The sequence below is a fragment of the Solanum verrucosum genome, unplaced genomic scaffold (assembly GCF_900185275.1).
Source record: "Solanum verrucosum unplaced genomic scaffold, falcon-dt-bn FXZP01000008.1, whole genome shotgun sequence".
Taxonomy (NCBI): domain Eukaryota; kingdom Viridiplantae; phylum Streptophyta; class Magnoliopsida; order Solanales; family Solanaceae; genus Solanum; species Solanum verrucosum.
Genome location: NW_026020195.1, coordinates 1,913,054 through 1,940,730, shown reverse-complemented (window position 1 = coordinate 1,940,730; position 27,677 = coordinate 1,913,054). Strand labels below are relative to the sequence as shown.

General features: G+C 32.0%; 2 protein-coding genes and 1 non-coding gene across 3 annotated transcripts; 1 reads left to right on the top strand and 2 right to left on the bottom strand.

Moving 5' to 3' along the window:
- Positions 1-103: 103 nt before the first annotated feature.
- On the bottom strand, positions 104-5,165 carry LOC125829827 (magnesium transporter MRS2-5). Its single transcript, XM_049509027.1, has 6 exons — positions 4,565-5,165; positions 2,761-2,831; positions 1,965-2,093; positions 1,443-1,784; positions 533-580; positions 104-384 (listed from the first exon to the last, which is right to left on the bottom strand). The coding sequence occupies exons 1-6, from the start codon at positions 4,998-5,000 to the stop codon at positions 154-156; spliced, it is 1,257 nt and encodes a 418-aa protein (XP_049364984.1). The 5' UTR covers positions 5,001-5,165; the 3' UTR covers positions 104-153.
- Positions 5,166-10,855: 5,690 nt separating this feature from the next.
- Positions 10,856-15,676, bottom strand: LOC125829825 (ninja-family protein AFP3-like). The gene is made up of 2 exons (XM_049509025.1): positions 14,420-15,676; positions 10,856-11,764 (listed from the first exon to the last, which is right to left on the bottom strand). Exons 1-2 carry the CDS (start codon positions 15,342-15,344, stop codon positions 11,358-11,360), a joined length of 1,332 nt encoding a protein of 443 aa, XP_049364982.1. The 5' UTR covers positions 15,345-15,676; the 3' UTR covers positions 10,856-11,357.
- A 10,707-nt stretch (positions 15,677-26,383) lies between these two features.
- TRNAN-GUU (transfer RNA asparagine (anticodon GUU)) lies at positions 26,384-26,459 on the top strand. The gene has a single exon. It is a non-coding gene; the product is annotated as a tRNA-Asn (tRNA).
- The last annotated feature ends 1,218 nt before the right edge of the window (positions 26,460-27,677 follow it).

Genomic DNA, 27,677 nt, shown 5'->3' with positions numbered 1-27,677 from the left:
TGAATCTAATGCAGAGAAGGGGAATAGTAGCTCAGATAATAGGCAAACTAAAATTCAGTCTCATCAGGTTAGCACATAAAGAGGCTCCAGAACAAGATGAGAGATGATCGTGGCGATTTCCACTCCATCTTCATTATAGATGTTAAGATTTGTTTACAGTGGAAGAAGTTTCTTATGCTTAAAGTAAATCATGAAAGCAATGTATAAGACCAAACAAAAGATTCCAGTGATGATAATAGTCCAGTCAAACCCATCCGGATCGTCAAAAACTGTGGTTTTCAAGTTCATTCCAAATACTGCAGTCACCATAGCAAATATTGTTGCCACAAAAGTGGCAGCTGTTAGAAGCAACTCAAATTGTATTAGCTGATTCTGGACATTGGCCTGTTACATAATAAAGTTTTGAGTGAGTTTCATGAACATTACAGTGTAGATACGTGTTGTATTTAATGTATATGAAAAGTTATGCTGAAACAAAAGACATCAAGAAACAAGGGAACACTAAAAGATAGTATCCGCAAGTTAGTCTTACAAGTTTTATATTGATCAGATCCTCCGTATCATCAATATATTCTTTAAGCTGCAACACAAGAGAGAACGAACGTGAGAAATACAAATTCTTCAGTTGGAATATTGAATCAAATTAATTAGGAGGTCATGCATTATGAGTTATGGGAGAAAATCTTGGTGTATGGATTATTTGACTCTTCAATGGATGATTTTGAAGGGATTAAATCATGGATGCTATAAGTTAGGGGTCTGTGTAGTCTGCAGTATCTTTACCAGAATAATTCACACATTGAAAACTTCAAGAGCAATAACTAGGGGTAGATTAAGCAACTAGACAACATACAACATAAAGAAAAAAGGAAAGGAAGTGACTGGCGCGCCCAAGGTTGTAGAGAAATGCTAGGATCAAAACAGTAATACAAGATCTACTAAGTATACCCCCTTAATATTAATCAAATGCTAGATTACTCCCATAATTCTCCCCTTATCCGTAAACCAGAACCCAAGGCTATGTTTTAGCAAATACTCCTTCCGTTTCAATTTGTTTGTCTCACTTTCCTTTAGCCTGTTTCAAAAGAATGTCTCTTTCCTTCTTTTGTGGCAATTCTTTGACTCTAACTATCCACACAACATGTTTAAGACCACAAGATTAAATGGCATTTTGGTCATTTTACATATATCTTTAGTTTAAGACCACAAGATTCTTCTAGACTTTCTTAAACTCTGTGTCAAGTCAAAACCAGCCAAACAAATAGCAACGGAAGAAGTAATTCTTAAGATTATTTGGTAAGAATGGTAATCCAACTCTAGTTGCATTTCTTGAATCTATCAGGGAAGGAGTTTAGTTCATTCTAATTTAATTAATGTTGCAGTATAAATATAAGATTTTCTGGATATCAAGAAGAAAAGCGAGTAACGTAAGAATCTCTTACTGATGACAACTTGTTCAGAGCGCTGTCAACGACCACAAAATATGCTTCAAGCAACATTTCAAGCTGATCAATATTTTCTTGACCATTAGATGAAGCTGAAATACTTCCGTGTTTGCTTGAGCTCAAATTACTGAATGCCCGTTGCAACTTATGCACCCCGGTAGTTGATGATGCAGGTGATACTGGAGCAGATCTTGCTGCTCCTCTAATTTTTCCATATATATCCACTTGATCATATGAATCATTATTAAAATAATCCTCCTTCCTCTGTTTCTTCTCTGTTAAATACATCTCAGCCATGTCACCATCATCATCCATTAGATGTTCTATTTCATCACATACCTGAACATTTTTCGATAAGTAATTTTATTAAGGTACAGAATATGTACAAGAGGAAGACATCTGTGACTCCTATTCCACTAATACAGGTATTGAAGACATCTGTATGCCTGAACATTTGTTTAAAAGCTTAAGTGGTTTGACAGATAGTTGAGCAGTATTAGGTTACGTATACAATCATACCTTTTGGACTCGCTGAGTCAAGGCAAGCAGCTGACCTTTCAATCTACGAACTCGTTCCAGATTTAGAGTGTTAATAGATGATGCTAGTTCATCAAGCACAGGGTATACTTCCAGTTCTAATTCTTTCACCTGTTTGATTTAGAAAGACATGAAAAAGAAGTTTTGATTGAGAATATATACGTTTAATCATGAGAAATTACTGCATTTTGTTTGAGGTACTGGATACAGAGAGAGAGAAAAACATGTCGAAGTGAATTCATATTTCGGCCAACACGTCACATCATGATAATGATAAAACTAAGTAATAAGCAAAACAGACGGGATTTACTAACATCCAAGAGCAATTGATGCAAAGCACTTTGAATCCATTTTTAGTTAGCCAACATAGAACCATGAAAGCTCAACTTAAAATTGATCAAGCTGCAACTAAGCTTTAAGATATTCTATTATTCCTTTCTGCAGTTCCTTTTTTTTTTTTTATAACTGTGGTGTCCAGGACAGCTTACGCGCACATCAACTAATTCCATGGGATACCTCCCACCAACAATAGGTACTACCAGGTAACTTTTCCCTCCAAGGTTCGGACAGATGGGAAGAAATCACCTAGTATTTTTTGTCTCTGTTGAGGTTTGAACCTGAGACCTCATGGTCCTCAACACACTTCATTGACCACCATTATGCAACAATGGCACACATATTGGTGCTAGTATATTATGCCTACAATGGACAGCAAATATTCTAGTCTATTACACAAAAAGAGTTTATCAATCTGCCATCAAATGAGTCTTCTGCATACCTGAGCATCAAGAGACAAGCAAGTTAGCTCCAAAGCAAGCTCAAGGGCTCTGAACTCGAAAGGAAGACCATCTGAATTAAAACACCACTCATTATGAAAAAACTGAAATTTCATCTATAGAGAGTTTACCATATATCAAAAGAAACATCAACTAGAATAAAATAGGTTCAAACAGAGGGGAGGGGATATAGAGGATTCATCGAACAGACGCCAACAAGTTTGGGATGGTGTACTTGCTGTTGCACTGAAAGACATACGACATCATGCTAAATGAATACAAAGGAGAGAGAACGTTTCAGAATCACTGTAATTACATGCATCCCTCAAACAACAAAAACACCATCGGTTGCTGAACATGCTTCTAATAGCTATACTAGAGGGGATATCCTCCATTGCTTCTAATAGCTATAGATACTACTTCTATTGATACATAAAGATCTGCAGATACTAAGTACAGAAGTTTGATTAAATTAAAGTCAAAGATGTAAGACAGGCTGTCGTTACAAAGCTCAGGCAAGGTGGAACAAAATTTTAAGGCTAATTTTTATATTTCTTTCTGCAATTGAGTTGGTCAAAAGTAGCATTTGGCAGAAGCTACAGCCTACAAATAAGTGCATGCTACATGGACAAAAACAGCTGGATAACATAACTGTTATTAACAAACTTGGAACTAAATACCTTGAATCTTTATCAATTTCTTTCCAATATTCCTTTCAATTGAGGTCTTTATATATCCAAATTCACTGTTAAGAAAATATCATGGCTACACAGCATAAAATTTTCCAGAATTAAGTCATTACCAATAGTGAGTAATATCTCCAACTTCTAGCATCATCCAAGTTTTCCATTTTTTACTTTAATAATTGTTCTTATGCAGATTCAGGAATGGATTTAGATGCTAATTGCTATGCAACAAAGGAGCCAAGAACTATTTCCAGGACTTCTTGATCTCTCTCTCTGTATAGATATGTTCAGAAGTTTTGTTATGCTTATACAACCATATTGCCATTCGTTGATGAAATACCAGATATAAATATTAAAATAAGAAAAACCAACAACACAGAGTTTGCCCCCCACATAGAATGTCACAAGCTTTTCCCTACTCAACTGTTTCCGTTGAGGGGGACGAAGAGGTGGATCCAATCAATTTCAGCAATTCATGTTGCATTTTCTTGTGTTATGATTTAGAGTTACATGGATCTGATTCAGACATGGACAGAACAACATTCAACAATCATGCCTCAATCCCAAACGATTCCAATGTAGATGCCTTAAAAAAAATAGGCTTTCTGCATTAAGCACTTTGCTAATAAAATTATGCCAATCCAACTCTGGAAAATATAGCCTCTGTGCAATTTGTTAGTCTCTTTTGCCTTTCCAAGAGTGCGACAGGTTTTCTATGAGAAGTCGTCTTTCACTTCTCCTTTTAACCCTGGAATGCAGAATCATAAGTGCATCATATTTTCCAGATAGCATCTGAAACTTTTAAGTTTTACTTTCAATACATTAATGGTTATCTCAATATTGAACTTGGTCCAGCGGGACTAAAAAGTCACAGTTAACAGTTAAACTGGCATGGAGGGCGGAATAGTTAATTTTTTGTTAACATTATGATCCATTGGTGCAAGACAATTTAAAGCTATGTAGAGACAAAAAAGAGATAACCTAGCAATAAGCTAGATTGCACAGAACAGGAGCATCTACTGGCTTTCAACTCTTCAACAGAAACTAGCATTCACTGGTTTTCATTGCTTTGGGAAAAAACCAAGCTTTAGTGCAGAAAGATAAATAGAAATGGATTTACCCGGCTGATCTTTATTTATCTGAAGGCGTTTACACAATTCAGACTCGTATTGCAGTACACAAGCATCCAAAGAATTCATCAGTATAACCTCATCAGCTGTGATGACACATCTGATCTGTTCAAGGTTTACCACAATAGCTTGCTCTCGTCCTAATATTGTGGAAGGATAGATAAACTTAGGGTCCAAAAGCCGGAGATCCCTGGCTGGCAAAGAACAATGTCTCATAAGGGTAGCCTTATCCAATTCCAAAATCTTTGAATTGCCATGCTCATCAATCTTTATCCAAGAGCGACTCCCATGACCTTGGCCTCTCCTCTTAATACCAGGTAGACCAGACCCATGAAAGTTGTTATTTGCCTGTACATCTGAATAAAACCTAGTAGACGTAGATTCTGGAAAATCTGTAAAAACAGAAGGACCATTTTCTTCTGCCATTTGCTTTCACTTTCTGTGAGTTAGGAACAAACCTCAGAAACAAAGATTTCAGCATTGATCAAATCCCCTAGTACTCTTACTCCAACTGCAGCACTGTTGCTTTTAGCAAAGTGTTAATGTTAGCAACAGTAGTAGCTTTTCTTATTATGGTTCTTATTACCTTTTTATTTTTCATATCTTACTGCTCCTGCAAAATAAATTGTGAACAGAACGACATAATCAAATAGATGTAACTTTCAAAAAATAAAATAAGTAAATGTAATTTTCACTAATAGCTTCATCTTGACAGCAAAAGGCATAAGTTACATAAAAGCCTCAGAAGAAAATTTATGAACACATTGATCCTGAAACACACTCCCAAACGGTTACTAGAAAATGTGACAAACACGTGGTCTTTGGTACACTCTTAATCAGAAAACATTTTCTCCTTGATTTTCATCCTTTTACGATCCTCATCAAAATAATTTCCTCACGTCTAAGCATAGGCCGAAATAAGGGACAAGCAAAACCCTATTTCAACATCAATCTTCTTCTTTTTTTGAAACTGGTAATGTAATTCAACATCAATCTTCTTTTGCATTTGTATTCATGGAGATTTAGAATTAGGAATTAACAAGAGGAATCTGCTATCATGGTTTCATAGGCTGCAAAAAAAAAAGAGGAGGATATCTAAAGACTATCTGCTATTTTTGTTATTATCAGTTATTTCTTTTTCTTCCATTACTTCATGACTGCTTTGGATTGTTTTTCCTTGAGCTGAGGGTCTATCGTAAACAACCTCTCTACCTCAGAAGTAGGAGTAAGGTCTACATAAACTCTACCATCCCCAGACCCCACTTTGTGGGATTACACTGGGTATGTTATTGTTGCTGAGGATATCTAAAGAGGCGATTTCACTTGCACTAACAGGTTAAACGTCATAAAAACTTATCCAAACATTTGTGTATGTTCCTATCCCAATGTGTGTTGTAAGCATAATATGAATCCACTCTGAAAAGCAGGTCCCATTCATGCAACCCCAGATCAAAAGTAGCATGGAAACTCATTTCCAACATCCAAAAAGATCTTAAACACTCCGTAAAAAAAAGGAAGAGATAGAGGAGATCCAAAAGGAGGTTATAACTTGCACTTAGTGTAAATTATCCAAGCACTTAAGTGAGTTATTGATCCAAAACCAAATTCCAAAATAAGAAGGTACTACAAGTGTAAAATGAATGCAAGTTTGCATGTAAAAGAAACGTGGAATCATAGATCAACATCAATCATTTTTCGGATTCTTTGTTTTAATTCTTATTTTTGGTAAGTTCAACAACTTAGAAAGATACATCAATAATTTTTCGGATTCTTTGTTTTAATTCTCATTTTTGGTAAGTTCAACTTACAAAGATATGAATTGCTGCTATGGATTGTCTGATATTGAAAAAACGTGTATCGCCTCTTCCAAAACTAGTTTTGTCCCATTGCTAAAGCTTGAAAAATCCTAACGGGCCAGCATATTCAGGTCACATTTTAGGCCACGCTTCCTTATGTGTAGTATTTAGACAAATTTGACAAAACTAGATTCATCTTATTGCATTGAAATCCAGAATAGTACTCCCTCCGTTTCAATTTGTTTGTTCGGGGGATTACAGAAAGTAAAGAAGATTTTTTAATTTTGTGGTCTTAAGCTAAATATATGTAGAAAGTATCAAAATGTCTTTTAGGCATGGAAACTCAATTCCAACATAATGAAAACAAAACAAACAAAAAAAACCTTTACAAACTCAACACTAATCCACAAGAAATCAATAACCATGTCAAAATTCACAAACCAGTAAGCAAAATTTTTTTCTATCTCATGCTACCTAGGGGACATTCACCACGAACCTTCATAGATACCAGCTCAATTAAGAGAGCAATATGCTAAAATAGCCGAGGAGAGAACAAAATGAACAAAGTTTGAATCTTGACACTCGAAAAATTAACAGCATATTGCCCTAGTTACCAAATATTCAGAATAGAAAACTACGATACTTCATATGGCATTGAAATCTGGTAACAGTACGATAGTAACGCTACTCCCACTCAGTTCTCATGTAACCAAATATCAAAAATAGCATGAAAAAAAAAAAGAAACCTTTACAAACTCATCAATATTCCACAAGAAAACAATAACCATGTCAAAATCCACAAACCAGTAAGCAAAATTTTCTTTTTTCTATCTCACACTACCTAAGGGACATTCACAACAAACTCTCATAGATACCAGCTCAACTAAAGCACCCAAGGGCATATCCTAGTAATCAATGAAGCAGATGACAACCATGAGGTCTCACGTTCAAATCCCAGCAAAGACAAAAAACACTAGGTAATTTCTTTTCATCTATCCTTGCCTCGATGGACAAAGTCACCTCATACCTATTGTTGGTGGGCGTTGACAGGTATCCCATTGAATTAGTCAGGGTGCGCACCGGACACATACCAGCTCAACTAAACAGAAACAATACACTAAAACAGCTGAGAACAGAACAAAAAAGCACAAAGTTTGAATCTTGACACTCAAAATCAACAGAATACCCCAATATTAAACCACCAAACAAATTACCAAATCAGCAACTACAGAGAACTAAACAGTATGAAAATTAAACCCCACATCAAGTCAAATCAAGAACTCAAAACACACTAAGAAAAAGCTCATACCTTTACAAAAAAAAAGAGGCTTTGGGCTTAAAGGGTCTCTGCAACAATGAATTCAAGAAGAACACGTTTTACACAGTGCAGATTTGCGGTGAATTAAAAGTATAAATTTAACTGAATGAGTATAAAGATTTAGGGAAAAGAAAGAAAAAGGGTCCTAGGAATCAGGATGAATCGATTATAGAATCAAAATCCCCAGACCACGTAGCCTTAATCTAAGCCGTTTGTTTCCGAAAAGAGATAATTGTCAAAAACACACTTAAAAATATAATTTTTGTAACGAAACATATTTTTACTTAGTAATTTTTCATTTTTGTTACTTGAATGATAGTGATATTCAGGAGAGATAATTGTCAAAAACACACTTAAAAATATAATTTTTGTAACGAAACATATTTTTACTTATTAATTTTTCATTTTTGTTACTTGAATGATAGTGATATTCAGGCCCAAAAAAAGTGAATAATTAATAATTAAATTGTATTTTTGACAAGTCATTCATAATAACTTAAGTATAAACTCACACACATAAATCATAATAGTTTAAGTATGAAACTCAAAATATTGAGATAGTTTAAATGTGTTTTTCAGAAAGTAAAAAGTTTTCTTAGTAAAATATTTTTTAAGAAAATATGTGGAAAGATTGCAATTACAAAGATGAAGAAAATGAAGAGATTATTAATACATATATTTTTATTTTATACAAAATAATATATAAAACAAGATTTAATATAGATATAAATTAATATCATTAATCAAATATTACGTTGATTATATGGTGATTATTTTTCGTAATTTGATTAATCAAACATTATATTATCTTCTAATCTAACCACAATAAAACTACTCCTAAAAGTTAAGTTGTTTTCTTGAATGTATATATGTAACTTTTTCTTTATACTTTTTTGTACTTTGCCTAATTTTCGATATCTCATTAGTCTAATTAAATTTTATTTCATACATTTTTGGACGCCCCCACAAATTTTTTATTTTGTCAATATGCCCAATTTTTCATTTTCTTTTTCATCTTTCTCCATAAATTTTATTGTTGTCCTTTCTTTTCTTCTTTTGGCTTCCAAGCAAAGGGATAATTGATTGATTGTCCTTTTTTTTTCTAATTTACTATATGAAAATTTTGAATTTCATAATTAGGAAACATGTCACATGTCATAGTATATTCCTCTTCATTCTTTTTATTTATTTATTTATTTATTTATTAGACTTTGGGTTGTGAAAGTAAGGGATGGGCATTGCATTGGGTTGCAGGCTATAAAAAAAAATAAACTGAAAATTTTCTAAATTTAGAATATGATACTTATTTGACCATTTCTAGAATGCCCTATCAAACTGATTTTCATAATATTCATTGTTTTGTTGTATGGTGTAGTGGAAAATTTGAACTTGATTGATTTTGTCATCTTAATTTTCATAAGAAAAAGTTTGATTAATAAGACATACTTAACTAGTAATAATTGCAAAGCTAATAATAATAATAATGATGGTATGATAATAGTTGAATGTGATAGTTGATACTGATCGTGATAAAAAAGATGTCATAAATCCACCACCGCATTTATGCATCCATACTAATCATTATTTTTACATCCCACGGCTTCGATAAATTCCTCTATAACTCTAGATTCTACTATGGATGTATCGTAGATATTGAAATTTTACTAGGCAATAACGTTATAATTTGTTTATTGAAGTAATCTCAAATCTACAATAGAATTTTGTAATTCCAAGGGTAACGAAAATGATTTCTTTTCCTTTAATTAATTAGCTATTAATGAATGATTAGGGCATCTTATCTCTTATAAGTTAATTTTATGATTTCTTTTAGAGACAAATCGTCAAATTTTCTTGTATTTTTCAAAATTGAGCAGCTTCTCATGTGGTTAATAATTTGACCTAACGTTATTCTTACCATCAGAAAACGATCTCTTTTTTTTCCTTCGACACTCGATGAAGCTCCAACCTGAAAGGTAAACTTGCATGCACATTTTTCTCGAAGAATTTGGACACGTGTCATATCGTCCATTCATTTTACATTGAAACTCGATTGATGTCGATTTGATAATGGCATGAATGGACCAAAAGTAAAACATATGGCAAATGTAACGTTAAATAGTACAAAGACAAATTTGAAGTTTTTGTATTTTCCTGTTATTGGTTTTAACTTTAAGCAAATTCAAAATTTTATTACTGCATGGAGGAAAAAACAAAGGGTCTACTTTACATACTTTAAAAGATAATACATTATATTGTGGAATATTTGAATTCTGCATAGATTCTTTATATATTCTTTGAAAACTCTCACCTTGCGAAATAACTTTTGACATTGAAGTAAATGCAATAATGTCAATTTCCTAAGATGGTATTAGATTCAACACAACCTAATTATTGATTTATCAAAGTTTGGACACCTATGTTGTGTTATCTATGTTGACGGGCATAGGCGTGCAGGGATATGTTAAATTATACCACATTGATAGCACGTAGGATATTGGATCACCTTAAGTCTTTTGAACAACCCTCACCTCAGGCCTAGGCAGACAGGTGTTGAGTTGTCCCACATCGATGGCACTAAAACACCATACATAGTCTTTTGAACAACCCTCGCCTCAGACATAGGCATGAGGGTAGGTGTTGAGTTGTCCTACACCGGTGGCACTGGATCACCTTATATAGTCTTGAATAACTCTCACCTCAAACATGGGCATGCATGGAGACGTCGAGTTGTCCCACATAGATGGCACGTGGAACACTAGATCACCTTACAGAGTCTTTTAAAACAACCCTCGCCTCAAGCATGGGCATGCATGGAGGTGTCGAGTTGTCCCACATTGGTGGCACATGCATGGGATTGGATTACCTTATATAGTTTGAACAATCCGCACCCCAGGCCTGGGCAGGCAGGTAGGTGTCAAGTTGTTCCACATTGATGGCATGTGGAATACTAGATAGAACTACCCATACCTCGTAAGCTAACTTTTGAAATTAAGTTAAACCCGAGATCACTTCTTAAAAATCTCTATGAAAAGAAAAACAAAGTCAGAAATCAACCACTTGTTCCTAATCTATATCATGGACACATTCAATTCATGGACCACCTATAATTGCAACCAACAAACACTTCTTTGTCTCCCCCAACAACACAATGATGCAATCATACAATATGGTCCCCAGAACATAAAACCTCTAAAATTAAATGACTGTCTTGAGTGCATAGCACATCAGACACTTCCAATACACAGAAATCATGATGGATAAAGATTTGACTAAATGCAAGATATGTACAGTCCTTAGCAAGCTGACATATAAAGGATTATTGGAAACAGCCTCTCTTACCCCGCAGAGGTAAGGTTTGCGACATGTGGGATTACACTAGGTATGTTGTTGTTGTAGTAACATATTAAGGATCAAAAGGGTCCAAAGTAAGGAGGGAAATGATATCATTCAAGATTAATTCATTCCTCTGAATTTCCGAAAAAGAATCCGTAAACGTACATCCAGAACTCTTCTTTAGTCCAGTATCCCTCCAAGATGTGCACAAGTCGATACATATATCTCTCTCTTAAAGAGAGGAATCAAAGAAACAAAAATGGGAATGGAATAAGTTACTGCTTTGCACGGTGTGCTCTGTGATATCCTCTTCCACCGAAAACCCTGTGGTATCAATCACAGTAAGGGAGAAGCATTGGGGTTTATGACAATATGCTTGAGAGGGTGAGCAACATCGGTACCTCCAGCGTGCTTGACAAACTCGGCTGGTGAGTGAAAATTTCCATGACAGACGCACATAATTCTTACCTCCTCCCCTTTGCTGTACCTGTATAATATTCCGTCTACTCTTTTACCATTAGGACCATCTCCTTTCGTGAAAACGCATGGCATATTTTCTGATGTGTTTGTTCCAGTTTCCTTTGCCCGACTTTTTGCTGCCTCGAGCTTCTTAGATGGACTGTCCATATCACCTCCTGACATTCTGCTTCCGGTCTCTCTCATTTTTGACCCAGACAAACCAATATCTTGACTCCCCCCTCCTTGTAATGAGTGGATACTGGCCGGGCTTAGCTCGCCAGACCCTGCAGCCGGGGTTCATCATGGTTCTAAAATTATGGTGGAAATGATAAACAGAAGAATGATAAAAAGCAGATATCATATACATTGTGCATCTTTTCATTCTTCCCATTACACAGGACACTCCAAAAACATGTTAAGGTCATATGACCAACTACAAAAGTGATGGTAAAACCATAACACAACCTGAAAAATTATTACATACTATCGGACGATTACGGTGCTCAAAATTATTAACCACCACGAGATGATTACAGACAATCTAATTTAAAAAGGAACTTCTTCAACCAGATCAGATGATCTAATATTCTTTACAGACAATCTAATTTTTAATATCCACCATGTTGCCAATTTCAGGATGCATGAAAGAGGATTCAAATCTAGTCCATTAAGGAATAGGATGTAAGATACTGTATCTATCAAGAATCACTAACACCTCTATATAGGATTATCCAATTCTAGTAAACAATTTTTATCAAAGAAGTACAAGCCTAGAAGGTTAGTGTTTTACATCTTGCACACGACCAGAGGCAGCGGAACTATCCAAAAAGTGAACGAAAACAACTCATGAGGAATATGGATATTAGTTTTCAAACATGGAGATAGTGGCAGAGATGTGCGTGGACATTAGGGAGTAAAGAGCAATAAGCAAAAGGGGCATCCAACATAAACTCCTATTTAACAACAAAGGTCCATATCACATATGCATCAACTAGCTTGTCAAATTTACATCTATGGGGTATTCAAGAAATTGTGATACAGCGAGCCAAAGGAGCTGCATCAATAGCAGCAGACAAATCTCCCTCAACCCTAATCCATTCTATCACAAGGACCACAACCAAAAAGGTAAAGACGAGAGACAGAGACGATCTTGACTGCCCAATAGGTAATTCACAAAGAAGACTTTACTGAAAAGATTGTTGCTTACCAAAAGTAGCACGGATAGAGCAAGCATTTGAAACCATGACGTCTAAAATTCATCAGGCTTTAATCACACATGACTAACTCCTTGGGTGAGGAGAAGGAAAATATACCATCTAGAAAGATCTGTTAGTTTGATTAATTCTACCACTAAATCATTTGAGACTAGAACACTTTCAATTAGGTAGATATAAGTTGTTGAGAATGTAGAAAGCTCACGGGAAGTTGGCATCATATAAACCAACGTTGCTCAGGCTATTCAAAAAATGTCAATGGGTGTGTGTCAGATTCTCCAAAAGTAGCAGGTTTTTGGAGAATCCAACACAAGTGCAGCATCAAAGGTGAAGACTTTGCGCAACTTGGACATAGACATAGTGGTATTTATCCCAAGGTCTCTTTTATTTTATGATCCAAAAAAAAAAAGAACAAATGCTTTTGATTTAATTGTGCGAAGTAGCCTGCAAATAAATGATCTAGTTTGGTTTCCAAGTCTACAGCTAATAACGGTCCAGCTTCATTATCCTTGCTGTTTAATTGGAAGTAGTGAACTCTGGTTAATTATTTTGTGGAAAAGATATGAATCTCTAGTTTCTGTGAAAAGAATATCAGACTTTAGTCTTCATATAATACTTCCAAAAAGAAAATCACATAGCCAAATCAGCACTACCAGATGCTCCCAGGGATGCATTATAGTATTTATGAGTATTTTTAACGCACTAAGTTCACATCAAAGCAAGCATTTAAAAATTAAGGAGGTATTATACATCAGATAACTATTTTTCTCAAACGATTGCACCTGCAAATTTTTATCAGAGGCATTTTCCCATCTCTTTTTAGCTCCTGCATTTCTTCCTGCAATTGTCATGACTTCCTGATGTGGCAATAAAAGAAAATTCCCGAAGTCACCTAGATAACTTAATCAAACCAACAGCACAACTACAACACTTGACACTGACAATCAGTCAAGTACCTCCAAATAGTCAATATAGCATAACATTCTCGAGGTGCTAAAAGTAGAATACAACAATTTTAAGTCACGAATGTGGTGACAAGAGAAGGTTGTCTAATTAGTTATACAACCCCTTCACTTACAACCATTAGGATCAGGTTTGAGTTGCCAAGAGGAAATGGAAACTACTTTGGATTCCTTGAGGGGTGAAGGAGGGTTCTTTCAAAAATTCTTTTTTTTTATGGTGGTGACCAAGTTAAGCTTGCACGCACTTCTGACAAATACCGGCTAGCTCTTGAATAATGGTCTCCATGATTTTTGCCCGCTTCATTAACCACTAGGCCACACCCTAAGGCACAGCGAGGCTGGGGTTTAAAAAGAATCAAGAATGTGGTGAACGGCAATAAGACAGAAGACATGGACAAATACCATAGAAACTTGTAAACATTTAGGTGAGGGGACCTCAGCAGCAAGTTTTGACTAAATTTAGGAGATACATTCAACAACTCACAGAAACAAATTAAAAAACAGATGCCATATTTCTGGCAACAGATGACTCAACAGTAATCATTTATGACCAATGCTGAATAATAACATGTCTTTGAGCACCCCTCACTGCAACATGTGATAACCACTCCTTACCTTAGAAGGAAAATTTTCAATCCCAAAGTACTGATATAACTACAGTACTGTAATTTTCTAATTCAACTAGTGTCAACTCTCAAGAATTGAATTTAAAAAAGAGCACATACATAATGAATGTTAATATTGGCCAAGAAAAAAATTGTACCTTGTGGAAGTTTACTTTCCAATTCAGACATACTTGAAGAACTACCACCACCTTGGGATTCAACAGAACCTTGTGACCCCAATTTCCCATGTCCTTGCATTTTACCTCCTGAATAACTTCCTTTACCTTTCCCCATTGTCAAATCTATTCCACCTCCTGTTAAACTACCTTGCCTTGAAACGGCAGCCAACGTTGGCGATACCGATAAACCAAATCTTTTCGCAGATGCCAAGTACTGTTCTTTATCTAATCTACCTCTTAAATTCATCTCAATTTCCCTCTTTTCATCTTCCATACTCCCTCCCCCACCAACAACAGTACTTCCTCCTCCACCTTCTTTATCACCCCTCAAATTTCTCTGTTTCTCTGATCTCCTCCTCTTAGCTTCCATTCTTCTCAAAGTTTGCAACTCCTTTCTCTTCCTCCATTCTTCCTCAGTCTCCACAGGCAAAGAAGAAGTTCTCACTAAAGTAGGATAAGACACTGGTGGTGGTGCAAGAGTATCATCATCTCTCACTATAGGCAAGCAAGAAGCTACAGAAGAAGACCTTATCAACTTATTACTATTAGAAGATTTATCAACACCAAATCTACCTCCCAATGATAAACCAAGATTCAACTCTACTTCCCCTTCATCTTCTTCCTCCTTCACCTCCTTCCCTCCAGCAACAACAACCTCAACTCTAGATTTTCCTGAACTACTACTACTACTACCACCACCCCCCATGAATCTCTGCAACAAATCCCTTGAAAATCTATTTGTTTCCATAGAAAGATTTTCCATCTCAATTCTACTTTTCCTTTTCTCATCTGTATTATCTCCCATAGCAAACCATACACCCACCAAATATACTATCAAGAACACCAAACCAAAGTTAAAAAACTTACCTATTCTGACATGTACGTGCATGTTTAACACTTCCATGATCTGATTTAGCCACACCCAGATGGAAAAATCTAATCTTTAACTGCATATTAGCTCAAACAAACTCAAAGATTAAGTCTTTACACCCAAATTTTGCACTTTAAGAAATCCCAACTGGGAAAAAAAAAAGTAAATATCGCCGGAGTTGTTCCCGGAGAAAACAAAAGGGTGGCAGGAAAACCAAGAAAATGGTTAAAAATCCACCAAAAAGTAATAAAAATGTAATCTTTGCAAGAAAATGTTGTGTTCCGGCAAAAGGGTCGCCGGAAAATCAAGAAAATATGGCAATGAGAGGGTAGAGTAAAAGAATAATGAAATATACTAACAAATCAAACAAGACCCAGAAAGATAGAAGCAGGCAGGAAAGAAAGACTAAAGAAAAAAAAAAACTAGGAGGGGTGGGGGGTGGTTAAATGACCAAACTACCCTTGTGAATTGGGGGGTGGGGTGGGGGGACAAAGAAAGTACTGGGAAAGGACAAGTGTCAGAAGAAGAAAGACACGTGGGACTATGTGAATAGCTCCCTTTTTGGTAGTATCTTCTAACTATAATATGTTTTTTTGAGAGGTTAAATGTAGGAAATTTAGTATATGGTCATTCACACTTAAAAATCTTTACTATTTGAGTCCATCATGTTTGTATAGAGAGGAACACATTGTTTATTCACTAACATTGGAAATATTTTGCTTTTTTGAGAAAACCCCTTCTTATAGTTTTTCATATATATATACATTAAAAAATATGTACAAATAATGTAATTTTTCACTGAAAAATATTTGAATGAACCTTTCGACCTTATATGGCTCCACCCTTATGTGGGACTATACCAATTTGTGAGTAAAGAGTGGACATAAATTACTTAATCGAATCGAAATTTATTGTATTGTATTTGAAATAACCAAAATCAACCTTTAGAAATATCAAATTAAATATTGAACACTCATTCCTAATTAATTATTTATCATATATATAAATAACATTAACGAGTGAATTTGTGACTTAATTAACCTATGCTAACAAATTTATAATGTTAAAAACTTGATAATGAAGAACTAACTTTTATGATTTCTCTAAAAGCTAACATGTCATATATTGATTTTAAAAAATGTGTGATCCTTATAAAAAGTTATTTTAGAGATTTCTTAGGTTGAGTACAACAAATCAATGTAAAACGTATAAAAAATGATAATGAAAAAAATATAGCAACTTATAAGGAAATAATAACAACATCAAAATTGTGCAATAGACAAAGCATTATACAAGAATTAGACTAATACTACGATAGACATCATTAAGTCTAGACTCGTCAAATAATTAAACAACAAGACTTTATTTACTAACATTTACCCTAATACACAATTTTCACACCCTACTATCTATCGTCATTCATCAATTGTTTATATACATTAAATCAATCTTTTCTAAAACAAATATAAAATCAAAATCAAAATTACTGAGTTCCGCTAAAACCGTACCATTAACATCTCACTTTCAAGGAGTAAATGTGACACATCACAAGTAGGAGGGGGACCTTTGCAAACAAGTAGGGAACATGAGAGCTATGGTGAGGAGTACAACAGAAGAAGAGAGAAAATAAATCTAAATTTTTTCTAAGACACGTGTCAACAAAAGAACAAATCTAGAAAACATGACACGTGTCAAGTTTGTTTAGGAGACAGCGATTTGCCACGTGGATGGTACCATCAGCCTCGTAAAGCTGAGACATCGTCATTAATATTATTTAAAAAAAAAAAAAAAACTTAATAATTATTAATTGAATCTTTATGATGATTAATAATTAATCACACTTAGCTGTCAATAAAGAAGAAAGGGAAAAGTAGGGAGCTGTGCTTTTGGATTAGTTTAAATTAATTATTTAATTAAATTAAAATAATGAGTATTTTAATTGTAATTAAGGCTTACAAAGGACACGTGGGTGATAAGCTTTTATAACTTTGGATTTTAGTGTTTCTTTGGTCAAATTTGGGATATAATAAGTTATGATAAATTAGTCCAAATTAGTATTCTTTAAAATAAATGGACCCAAAACAATAAGAATGTGGTTGAACTTTATATACATTAATAATAACATAATCAACAATTTGATGCAGAATATTTCACATAAATCACGTTTAATTTCAATTTAGATTTTGTATTGTGAAAAATTATCACAAATCAACTAGTTTATTGCATAAGAGAAAACATGCAACAATTATAAAGAAAGAGTATTGACACAATTAAGGACTATTTATGGTGAGGAAAAAAATAAATATTATGTTTTTAATTAGAAATTTTGAGTTTGGAGCTCTTAAAATAAGAAAATATATCATAGGGAATATTTTTCTAATGAGAGTTACATGTATGATATGAAGCTGAATTAATTAATTAATTCTGAAATAGACATCAAACATCAAGCGAAAATAAATAAAATGAGTATTGACAAGTTACGATAAGGATCACCAATAAAATTATGAAATTATGATAAAATCGCTAGAATCTCTCTATTTTTATAGAATTCTTACATGAGATTCATTCTCAATAAAAAAGGCTCCAATATGAGTATCGATCATTAACGTATGTATGAATTGGTTTGTTTTGGTGACTATATGTATGGTAGTGCAAGTTAGGTGGCCAAAGGGTGTTGACTATGGTCAATAGTACCATTGATGAAGTCAACGAGTAATTGGCCGGCGAGGCAAAAGAAGAATCGGCGAGGAATTGGGTAATGGAGCACGTGGTCCCCAAGTTGTGTATATATTATTATTGTAGGTGGGGCCCACACAAGGCATTTTTGAATTTTGTTAAACGTGGCAATCTTTAACGTGTCGATATATAGTTTTTTATGCTTTATTAATTAATTTATTTTTTTGAATTTTGGAATTTTAGACGACAATATATTCCGTGAAATTCATAAGTGGGGTTTGGAGAGAATAAAATATATGTAGACCTTATCACTATTTTGTGGAGTTATAAGGATTGTTTTCGAAAGACCTAAGCTCAAGTACAACAATTTTCAATATACAAAAGAAGATAACAGTGACAGAGACATAACGACTAATAAGTGAGTGCAATATGTGAAACCTAGTAAACATATGATGATATATATCGAAAACTAAAACTACAAGAATATAGTTAGTTCAATAATAAACTCTAACAAGCAAGGAAACACTTTACTATCTGTAACTTTCTACTCTGATACACGATCTCCACACCATCTTATCTAATTAAGTAGAGTCAATGGAGTGAGGTCCGAGATAATATGCTAGGACACGTTATAAGTGATTTGAACAAAACTTTATTCATTAAAAAATTATTAGGAATCAAATTTAGCCAAATTATAGTGTTAACAAACTAATTAAGGAAAGGGTTAATAATGACGTTTGTGATGAGACGAATGAGATTTCTATTCTTAATTAGCGTCTCAAATTTGAGACTTGAATATTGAAAGATCTATTAAGGAGTATTTCCTCCTTAAATGATCATTATATCCTAATGAATTAGAACTCCAACAAAAATAACGAATATTGAATAAAGTACCTCAAATCAATAGAAAATGGCAAAAAAATGCCCTCTAACCTTATTGAAACACTCTATTTTGATCGTTTAATAAAAATTTCAACCTCTCAAAGTATCGAACATTTGAATTGTAGTGAAAAAGTAGAGTGGGGTCCAAGATCATCATTAGGATGATATGCAAGGACACGTAAGTGATTTGAACTAAACTTTTGTTCATTAAAAATGATTAGGAATCAAATTTAGCCAAACATTTCAAATCTTAATGAATACTTTATTCATAAAAATAGTATATATTTTGAGTTAGAGAATAGTAGGTATTGGATTATGTTATGTGATGCTAACATAATACATATAATATTGAGAATAAACTTTTTTCAGTACTATGTAGCAAACTAATAATAATAATATTTGTGCCAATAAAGAGGAATAAAGTGATAAAGTATGATTTTGTTTAAATTTGTTAAGTTAGGGGAGATTTATATAGGTATCTTTTAAAGTTTTTGTATATTCTAATAATCTTAAATTTACTTATCTATCTTCTTTTTTAACATCTTACTTAATACAGAATTCACTAATTGAAGGATTGAAAAATGATTTTTAAAAAATTAATGCAAGAAATGATCCCCCCCCCCACCCCCGCCCTTTTCCCCCATTATATTAAACATTTTACAATAGATAATTCGATTTATCAAACCTATCACAAAACTGATGGTGATTGGCCCGTGCTGAGCCCGAACTCAATATTCTAATAGTAAAACCAAAAAGTTAATGAAGATTTATATTTTCAAACTTTGATCGTGAACTCCGATGTAAAAATTTTATATTTCATGAGATATAATTTATATAAAAAAATTACATACAAATTACTATAAAACACAATAATTTTACAACTTAAATAATTTAAAATACATAAAAAATGTTTCAATAAAAATTCATCAACTCTTAAAATTTCAACTGTATCACATAAATTAGGACAAAAAAATATGCATATAACAATTAAGGTATTTGTCACTAAAATAAACATTATTTTATTATAAAAAGACATGAAAACATTTTATTTATCAAAATTTACAAGATAATTTTTTTGTAATGAAAATAAAGGACAAAATATAAGCTGCAAAAGTAGAATTCCACGTGGCATTTACCGGCAATGCAGAAGGGACATAAGGGTAAGCAAGTACATAAAGGGTAAATCGCATTTGACGAGTGCGAATTATGTGTAAAATACGTACAACTTACAGAGGATATGATCCTAAATAAAATGATATAAAATTTGATAATTAGGGTAGAACGTTAATAGTAGGTGATCGAAAATTGTTTAGTTTTTATTGTAGTTTTCGATTTTATAATTACCTGTTATTTTTTTTTATTTCGTTTATCATAGTAAGCGCTTTTTTTTTATCTACTATTTTCTACTCTCTTCATTTTGGTTTCTTTGTCTGATTTTAATTTGCACGAATTTTTAGAAACTAAAAAAAAATTGAATCTTATGGTCTTAAATTATATACAAAGTATGATTTAATTTTGGAGTCTTAAATATGTGATTTTTTAAAAAGTTGTTAAAAAGGGGAAAATGATCTTTCTTAAACAAACTAAAAGAAAATAAGACAAGCAAATTGAAACAAAGAGAATACATAATTTTTTTTGCTATTTTTTTTCATACTTGATTTTAATATGTTTTACTTGACTCGAGGATCTTAGAGAAAATGATATTATTGGTTATTTGTTGTTCAGGAAAAAAATGTCTTAATAAATTTTTATTTTTAAATTTTATATTCGTGAACTCTTATTTAACCACATAAATATAAAATATTTAAACTAAAAAACTTTAATTTTTTTATAATTAATATATTCATAATTATGTTCAAAAGTTTTTTTTTTTCCATTTAATCAAAATTACGACATATAAATAACTAGAGAGTATAATTAATAGAGGAAAAGGACATAAAGGGACATCAAATCTTAGGAAAGATATGGTAGGACACGTAAGTAATTTGGACAAAAACTTTGTGCCTAAAAGATTCTCAGACACATACTTGGAGCCACGTGTAACTTTTTTGTGTCTCATAATCGGTGTTCAATATCTATATTAGAGATTGATTAAATTTGATTCGGTACGTTATCATGACAAATAATTTGAATTCATAAGTTACATTAGGCGTGACACCCCCAACAATTTTTTTCATTTCTAGAAGTTTAAATTCGAAACATCAGATTAAGGATAGAAGAATATCAACGACCTCACCACGATTGTGTAGCCACTTGTAACTTAACATTAAGCCAATTATAGAACATTAACATGCTTTGTTGTTGCTTTGGTGTTGGCTTACCATTTCTGCTGAATGTGACCTATCCTCCTTACTCTATACCTAGTCATGCAAGTAGCAATACTTCATTATCGTTTATAACGGTGATGTTCAGATCAATTTATTTATATCTTGATTATTATATTGTAATTTATTATCTCATATTAGTATTAGTGCGAAGTAATTTTATCCACCAAAGTTTAGTCAGATCGAGAATGTGCATGAGCTTTTTGACTTTTAGTCTAAATTTTCATATTACTAATTAAAAAAATTTAACGATTATTTTTTCTATTTTCAAGATTCAAATTTGATATCTCTGATTAAGAATGGAAATAATCTCAGTCATCCCTCCATATCCGCCCGTAGTTACAAAACCTATCATTAGGAGTGAGATTTTTCCATGTTTGGAACATAAACCAATCCCCTATTTGACACTAACACCCCCCCCCCCCCCCCTCCCCTAAGATCCACATTTTGTGTGACTATTTCTCTATGCAACATCTAGAAAACTATTACTACTAAACTATTTAGCTAAAAATGATTCAATCAAATTAAGCTAAAAAGTTGAAATAAAAATTTATTGATAGCCAAAATAGAAATCAAGTTTTTTCTTTTTTTAAGGAGGCAAGAAGGAAGTGTGGAAGCATCTATATGTGTAAAATGTGTTGGTGGAAAACAAGTATTGAAGTGGACCAATCACACCCACTATATACCATGCACTCACCACCACTAAAACTTGTCTTCTCTTAATTATCTTTAATCATTATTTTGGACTCAATCAAATCAACATATGTCTTGTATCTATTTGGTCAATAAAAAGTTACCTACTTTAGCATGGCAATTAGAAGAAAAAAGCATAATGCATTGACAATTTCTTGAAATTATTCTTTAATTATATGTATTAGCCTCAATTAGTCTTATAACTTCAAACTCATTTTAGTTGTAAGTATATATTTAAAGGAGGTAACATATTTTACCTAGTGAGTGCTTGAAAATATTAAGTCGAAAAAGTGTGTGATATGAATAATTTATTATGTATTCTGGTGTTCAGTTAAAACATGTACATGAAAATTTACTAACAAATTTAGAAGGTTGTTAATGTATTAAAGAAGAAAAAGAAAAACTACTCACAAACTTGTGTGATGAACAAGAAAAACTACTCAAATTTTCGATTCAAGCTTTTGGAATGAAGAAAACTTGATAAGTATTTCCTTCTTAAAAGAATTTTACATGGCGTGAATCTCCATTGATCGAATCAATAAGTTTCAAATATTATATGACTAAAGAAAAGGGAAAAAAATGATTGAGAAAGGATAACTAGTAGGAGTACATATTTTCTAATAATAAGATGACCCCACACCATGTGCTAACATATTATGAGACAATTTTCTTGGCAAATTAAAGCCTTTTCTTGTGGATCAATCATTTAGTAATGCCTTGAGAAAAATGGGACAAATAGGATATAGTATATTTTTCAAGAATCATAAATGAATTTATATAGATTTTGATTAATTGTTTCTCTATTTTTGGCATATTTTTACAATTTCATGAAAGTGGAGACAATAATTCGAACTCTCCATAGTTCTTTACTCAAAACCATATTGATTTCTTATATTGGAGTTATATCATTCAACTAAATCATCTTTTCTCTTTTTTATTTTTTATTTTTTTAATCACGAGGCTCAAAATATCGATTGTATATTATGTGACAAAGGCATATGCAATTTTCATACAATGAATTAATCGAATCTAATATTTTTATCACGAAACATATATTTTAAGGTCAAAATTTATTAGAATTCAATTTCTAAAATTTAAAATTGTAAGAGCATAATGAGCTTAATATTAAAAGTTAACTCATTAAATTTAGATTCTGAAACGTCTCTATCATGTGAGTGTTATAATCATGATGATCTAATGACCACTGCTAATTAATTTGGTCTTATATTCTGTCTATGTATAATGTGCGATAGAATGGAGTAAAAACGAAACTAAAAGAAAATATTATTCTAAAAATAATACTTATTTACAATTTGATCCATTACTGAAATAGAGAATTGTTTTAAAAGAAAACTGAATCGTATTTCAAGTGAAATAATATGTTCCTAGTTAAGCTTCTATATTTTTTAAGTAAAATTTATGTTAAACGTCAAAAAGAAATTCAACTTCAATCAATATTTTTCAAGTAAAATTTATGTTAAACATCAAAAAGAAATTCTACTTCAATTTCAAATATCGTTAATTTTACAATTTCAACAAATATATTGTAAACTGGGCTACAAAAATACAAGACCACAATGATAATGGACCTTAACAAAACTCCATAGCCCTATCAAATTGGTAAAAATCAATAACAATAAAATCACATCCAATAAAACAATTGGAGAAACTTCAAAATGAACACAAGGCCTAACTAGATTAAAATTTTAAAAGCATCAAATCTAAAAATAAAAAAAGGTTACAAATTCAAGAATTGACAAAATAAATGCAACAACACTACAAAATTAATAATTCATAATTATAAAACCTAAAAGATAATCAATATATATCAACCATTCAAAGAAATCAAGCAATAAAAACATACGAACTTTTGAGAAATCAAAAAAAAAATCATTGAAAAATTATACAAAAAAACATCAAAAGTTACATACAAGAGAATAAATAAATAAATAAATAAAGAGGAAATGGAGAAAAAAAAAACTTGTGAATACCTATGTAGAAAATGTGTTAAAATTGCAGAAGCAAAAAAAAAAAAAAAAACAAAGAAAAAAATGAAGAATATGTGATGAATTTATAATAACGGATTGACGAGAGAGAAAAATATTAAGAGGTCATTACTGCGAATATTTTCTCCAAAAGTGAAAATTGTAAATCGTCAAATACTTCTTATATTTATATTGTAAAAAAAAATTGAAATAATATAAAGTAGGCGTTTGGACATGAATTAGTTGATATTTAGAAAAAGTATGTATTTGAAGTTAAATTGAAAAAGAGTAATATAAGTTGTATTCGGACATAAATTGAGAAAAGGTTTTTTTAAAGTCGTACTTGTGTTAGGACATAGAAAAACATAGTTGAAGTTTCATGAGTAATTTTTTTTTTTTTAAATGGTAATATTTAACTTCAAATACTACTATATCTTTTTTCAAATATTTACTCACAAAATTTCAACTATGTTTTCTTTTTTAAAATTATGTATAGACACAAATACGACTTTAGAGTACCTTTTTTCAGTTTTAACTCTAAATACTATTTTTATTTTTTTATTTTCATATCAAAATTGTAATTATGTTTTTATATCTGAGTACAACTTCAGATACTCTTATTCAATTTAACTTCAAATATATACTATTTTTCAAATATCAACTAATTCATGTCCAAATGTCTACTTTATATTATTTCAATTTTATTTTATACCGAATATATATATAAGGAATATCTGTAATGATTTATAATTTTCACTTTGACACATAAAATGTTAATTGGAATTGAAAAAAGCTTCTCAGTAATTATTCCGTTAATATTTTTTTCTTCGTCAATCCACCACTATAAATTCACCACATATATATTTTTTATTTTTTTTATTTTTTGCAAATTCAATACTTTTTCTTCATAGGTATTCACAAGTTTTTTTCTTTTTTGCCTCCTTTTTTTTTCTCGTATATAGTAACGTTTGATGTTTTCTTGTATGAATTTTTAATGATTTCTTTTTGTTTTCTCAAAAGTTTTGTATGCGCAGAAGCTTTTTCAAAATTTTGAGTAAAATTATTTGTTCAGACTCTCAATTGAGATAATATATAGTTCAAGTAATTAAAAAAGTTATCGATAAATTTAAGAATTATCAATGCACTTCGTCTTATAATAACTAGACTATAATCTATAATTAAAAAAGGAAAATAAATGGTCAGAGGAATATAAAAATTATATTATGTATGTTTTAATTGAATGTTACCCAATTTGTTGAAACCCTAATCATGATTTACGCACAATTTTGAGTACTCCCCCCCCCCCCCCCCCCCCTCTCTACCATCTCAAATTTTCTGTGTAGTTTATAAATTAAATATTGATTTTTTTCAAATTATTTCTTAGATGTGAATTTTTTTTTATGTATGCTTTAATCTCAGAAGGATCGACAAAATTAGTCTCCAACAAATTAAGATGAATCAAGAAATTCATAAATTTACTAAAGAATTTGAAATAATTTTTTAAATAAATATGTCACTTACCTCCTTTGAGAATTTCATCCATATATACTTAAATTGATAGTCATTCCATGCGTCTGAAAATACTTAAACAAATCACAAAAAAGACGAATTTCTTCAAATAAATCTACAGAAAATCAAGTAAGATAAATTATTCAAATAAATTTTTCACCGTATCGAGTTTTTGCTTAATCACAAGCGCTTACCGAATGGACTAAATTGGTAAAAATATACGAATAAGAAAAATACACATTATATAATATTTTGAAAAGAAAAAAAATGAAAAGGGGAAAAAAAGAAAAAAAATAAGGGTGTATTTGGAAAATATTTTTTGAAAAAAACTTTTTCAATTTTAAAAAACGTAATCATTTTAATTATGATCTATTAAAAGATAGTATCACTTAAATTTTAATATATTAAGATTAAAAAGTTCATGTAATTTTGATATATTAATCATAGCTTTAATTTAAATTCGTAAGACTTAATTTATTTATTTTTACTAAATTAAAATCCAGTCAAATTAAAACACATAAAATTAAAAGGAAAAAAATAACTAGTTATGATTAATTAGTAGTGTAAATGCATAGGAGCAATTTGACAATAATAAATGTAATTTGTTTGAAATAAAAGCTTATTAATGAAATCAATTACTATATTTGTTGACTATTTTGAAGAATAATTTAAAAATCAAATTTGTTGGTATACAACTTAAGATTTTGGCAATAAGTTTTATGTTGATTATAATGTAGTCCTTAAATTTTCCATTAATTCTAAGAAGCTTTGACATTAATTATATTGAGTTTTAAACGTGATTAATGATGCGTTTGGGTGATATAAGTAATATTATTCAAACATGATTTTTTACTTTGGTGAAATTTGAATGAAACTAAATTTAATTTAACTTGATTTTTTTTATATATAAATTCATTTTATTGTTGTTAGGATATAGTAGTTATATTCACTTTTTTACATGTTGTTACATATACTTAAATTTGGTTATTAAATACAACACAAAGCTGGAATAGCTCAGTTGGTTAGAGCGTGTGGCTGTTAACCACACAAGGTCGGAGGTTCAACCCCTCCTTCTAGCGTTTTTATTTCTATTTTGTTTTTAATATCCGGAATCGATAATCGAGTTTCTATCGAAAACACCTCCCCCTCGATCTCACACAAGGTAGGAGTAAGATCTACCTCCTCTATTTTTTCTTTTAATATCCAAATTGATAATCTAGTTTCTATCGAAAACACCTCCTCGATCTCACACAAGGTAGGAGTAAGGTCTACCTCCTCCATTTTTTCTTTTAATATCCAAATTGATAATCGAGTTTCTATTGAAAACACCTCCTCCTCGATCTCACACAAGGTAGGAGTAAGGTCTACCTCCTCTATTTTTTCTTTTAATATCCAAATTGATAATCGAGTTTCTATTGAAAACACCTCCTCCTCGATCTCACACAAGGTAGGAGTAAGGTCTACCTCTATTTTTTCTTTTAATATCTAGAATCGATAACCGAGTTTCTGTCGAAAGCACCTTCTCGATCTCACACAAGGTAGGAGTAAGGTCTACCTCTATTTTTTCTTTTAATATCTAGAATCGATAACCGAGTTTCTGTCGAAAGCACCTTCTCGATCTCACACAAGGTAGGAGTAAAGTTTGCATATACCCTACCTTTCTTTTCCTTTGTTATATTAAGTATTTTTTTTTTCTTTCAACATCTGCAGTTAGTTGCCAAAGATCTATCTAGAACAACCTCTCTACCTCACACAAGGTAGGACTAAGGTCTTCATACACCTCACCCTTCTTCTTGCATTTCTTGAGTCAGTTGCCGAGGTTGTATCAGAAACAATCTCTCTACATCACACAAGGTCCCTAAAGTCAACACACTCCACCCTCCCCAGACCCTGCTTGTGGGATTACGACACGTTGTAATATCCAGAGTCAGTCATGATGGATGGGTTACCGGTATATTAAGAAAACAAGAAACAAAGGTGTGGAAATGCATCAATCTTGTAAAAAACAATGTTGTGTGCTTGATTTTTCAACCAGGTGCAGATAAAGGGAGCCTATAGACAAGTTAAAAAACAGAGAACACAACCTAGTAGAAGCAACATTGACTTATAATTCATTCTTTTCCAGAAAACTCATAGTTCAACCAAGAGGTCAACTACAAGTATTCATTGTATCGAACATCAAGACAGGCGATAGTATCTAGATCCTGGACTCACAAAAATCGTTCATCAAAATAATACGCAGGATAAATCATCATTCTAATAATATTATGGAACCAGCTAAATGTTGGAGCTGAAAG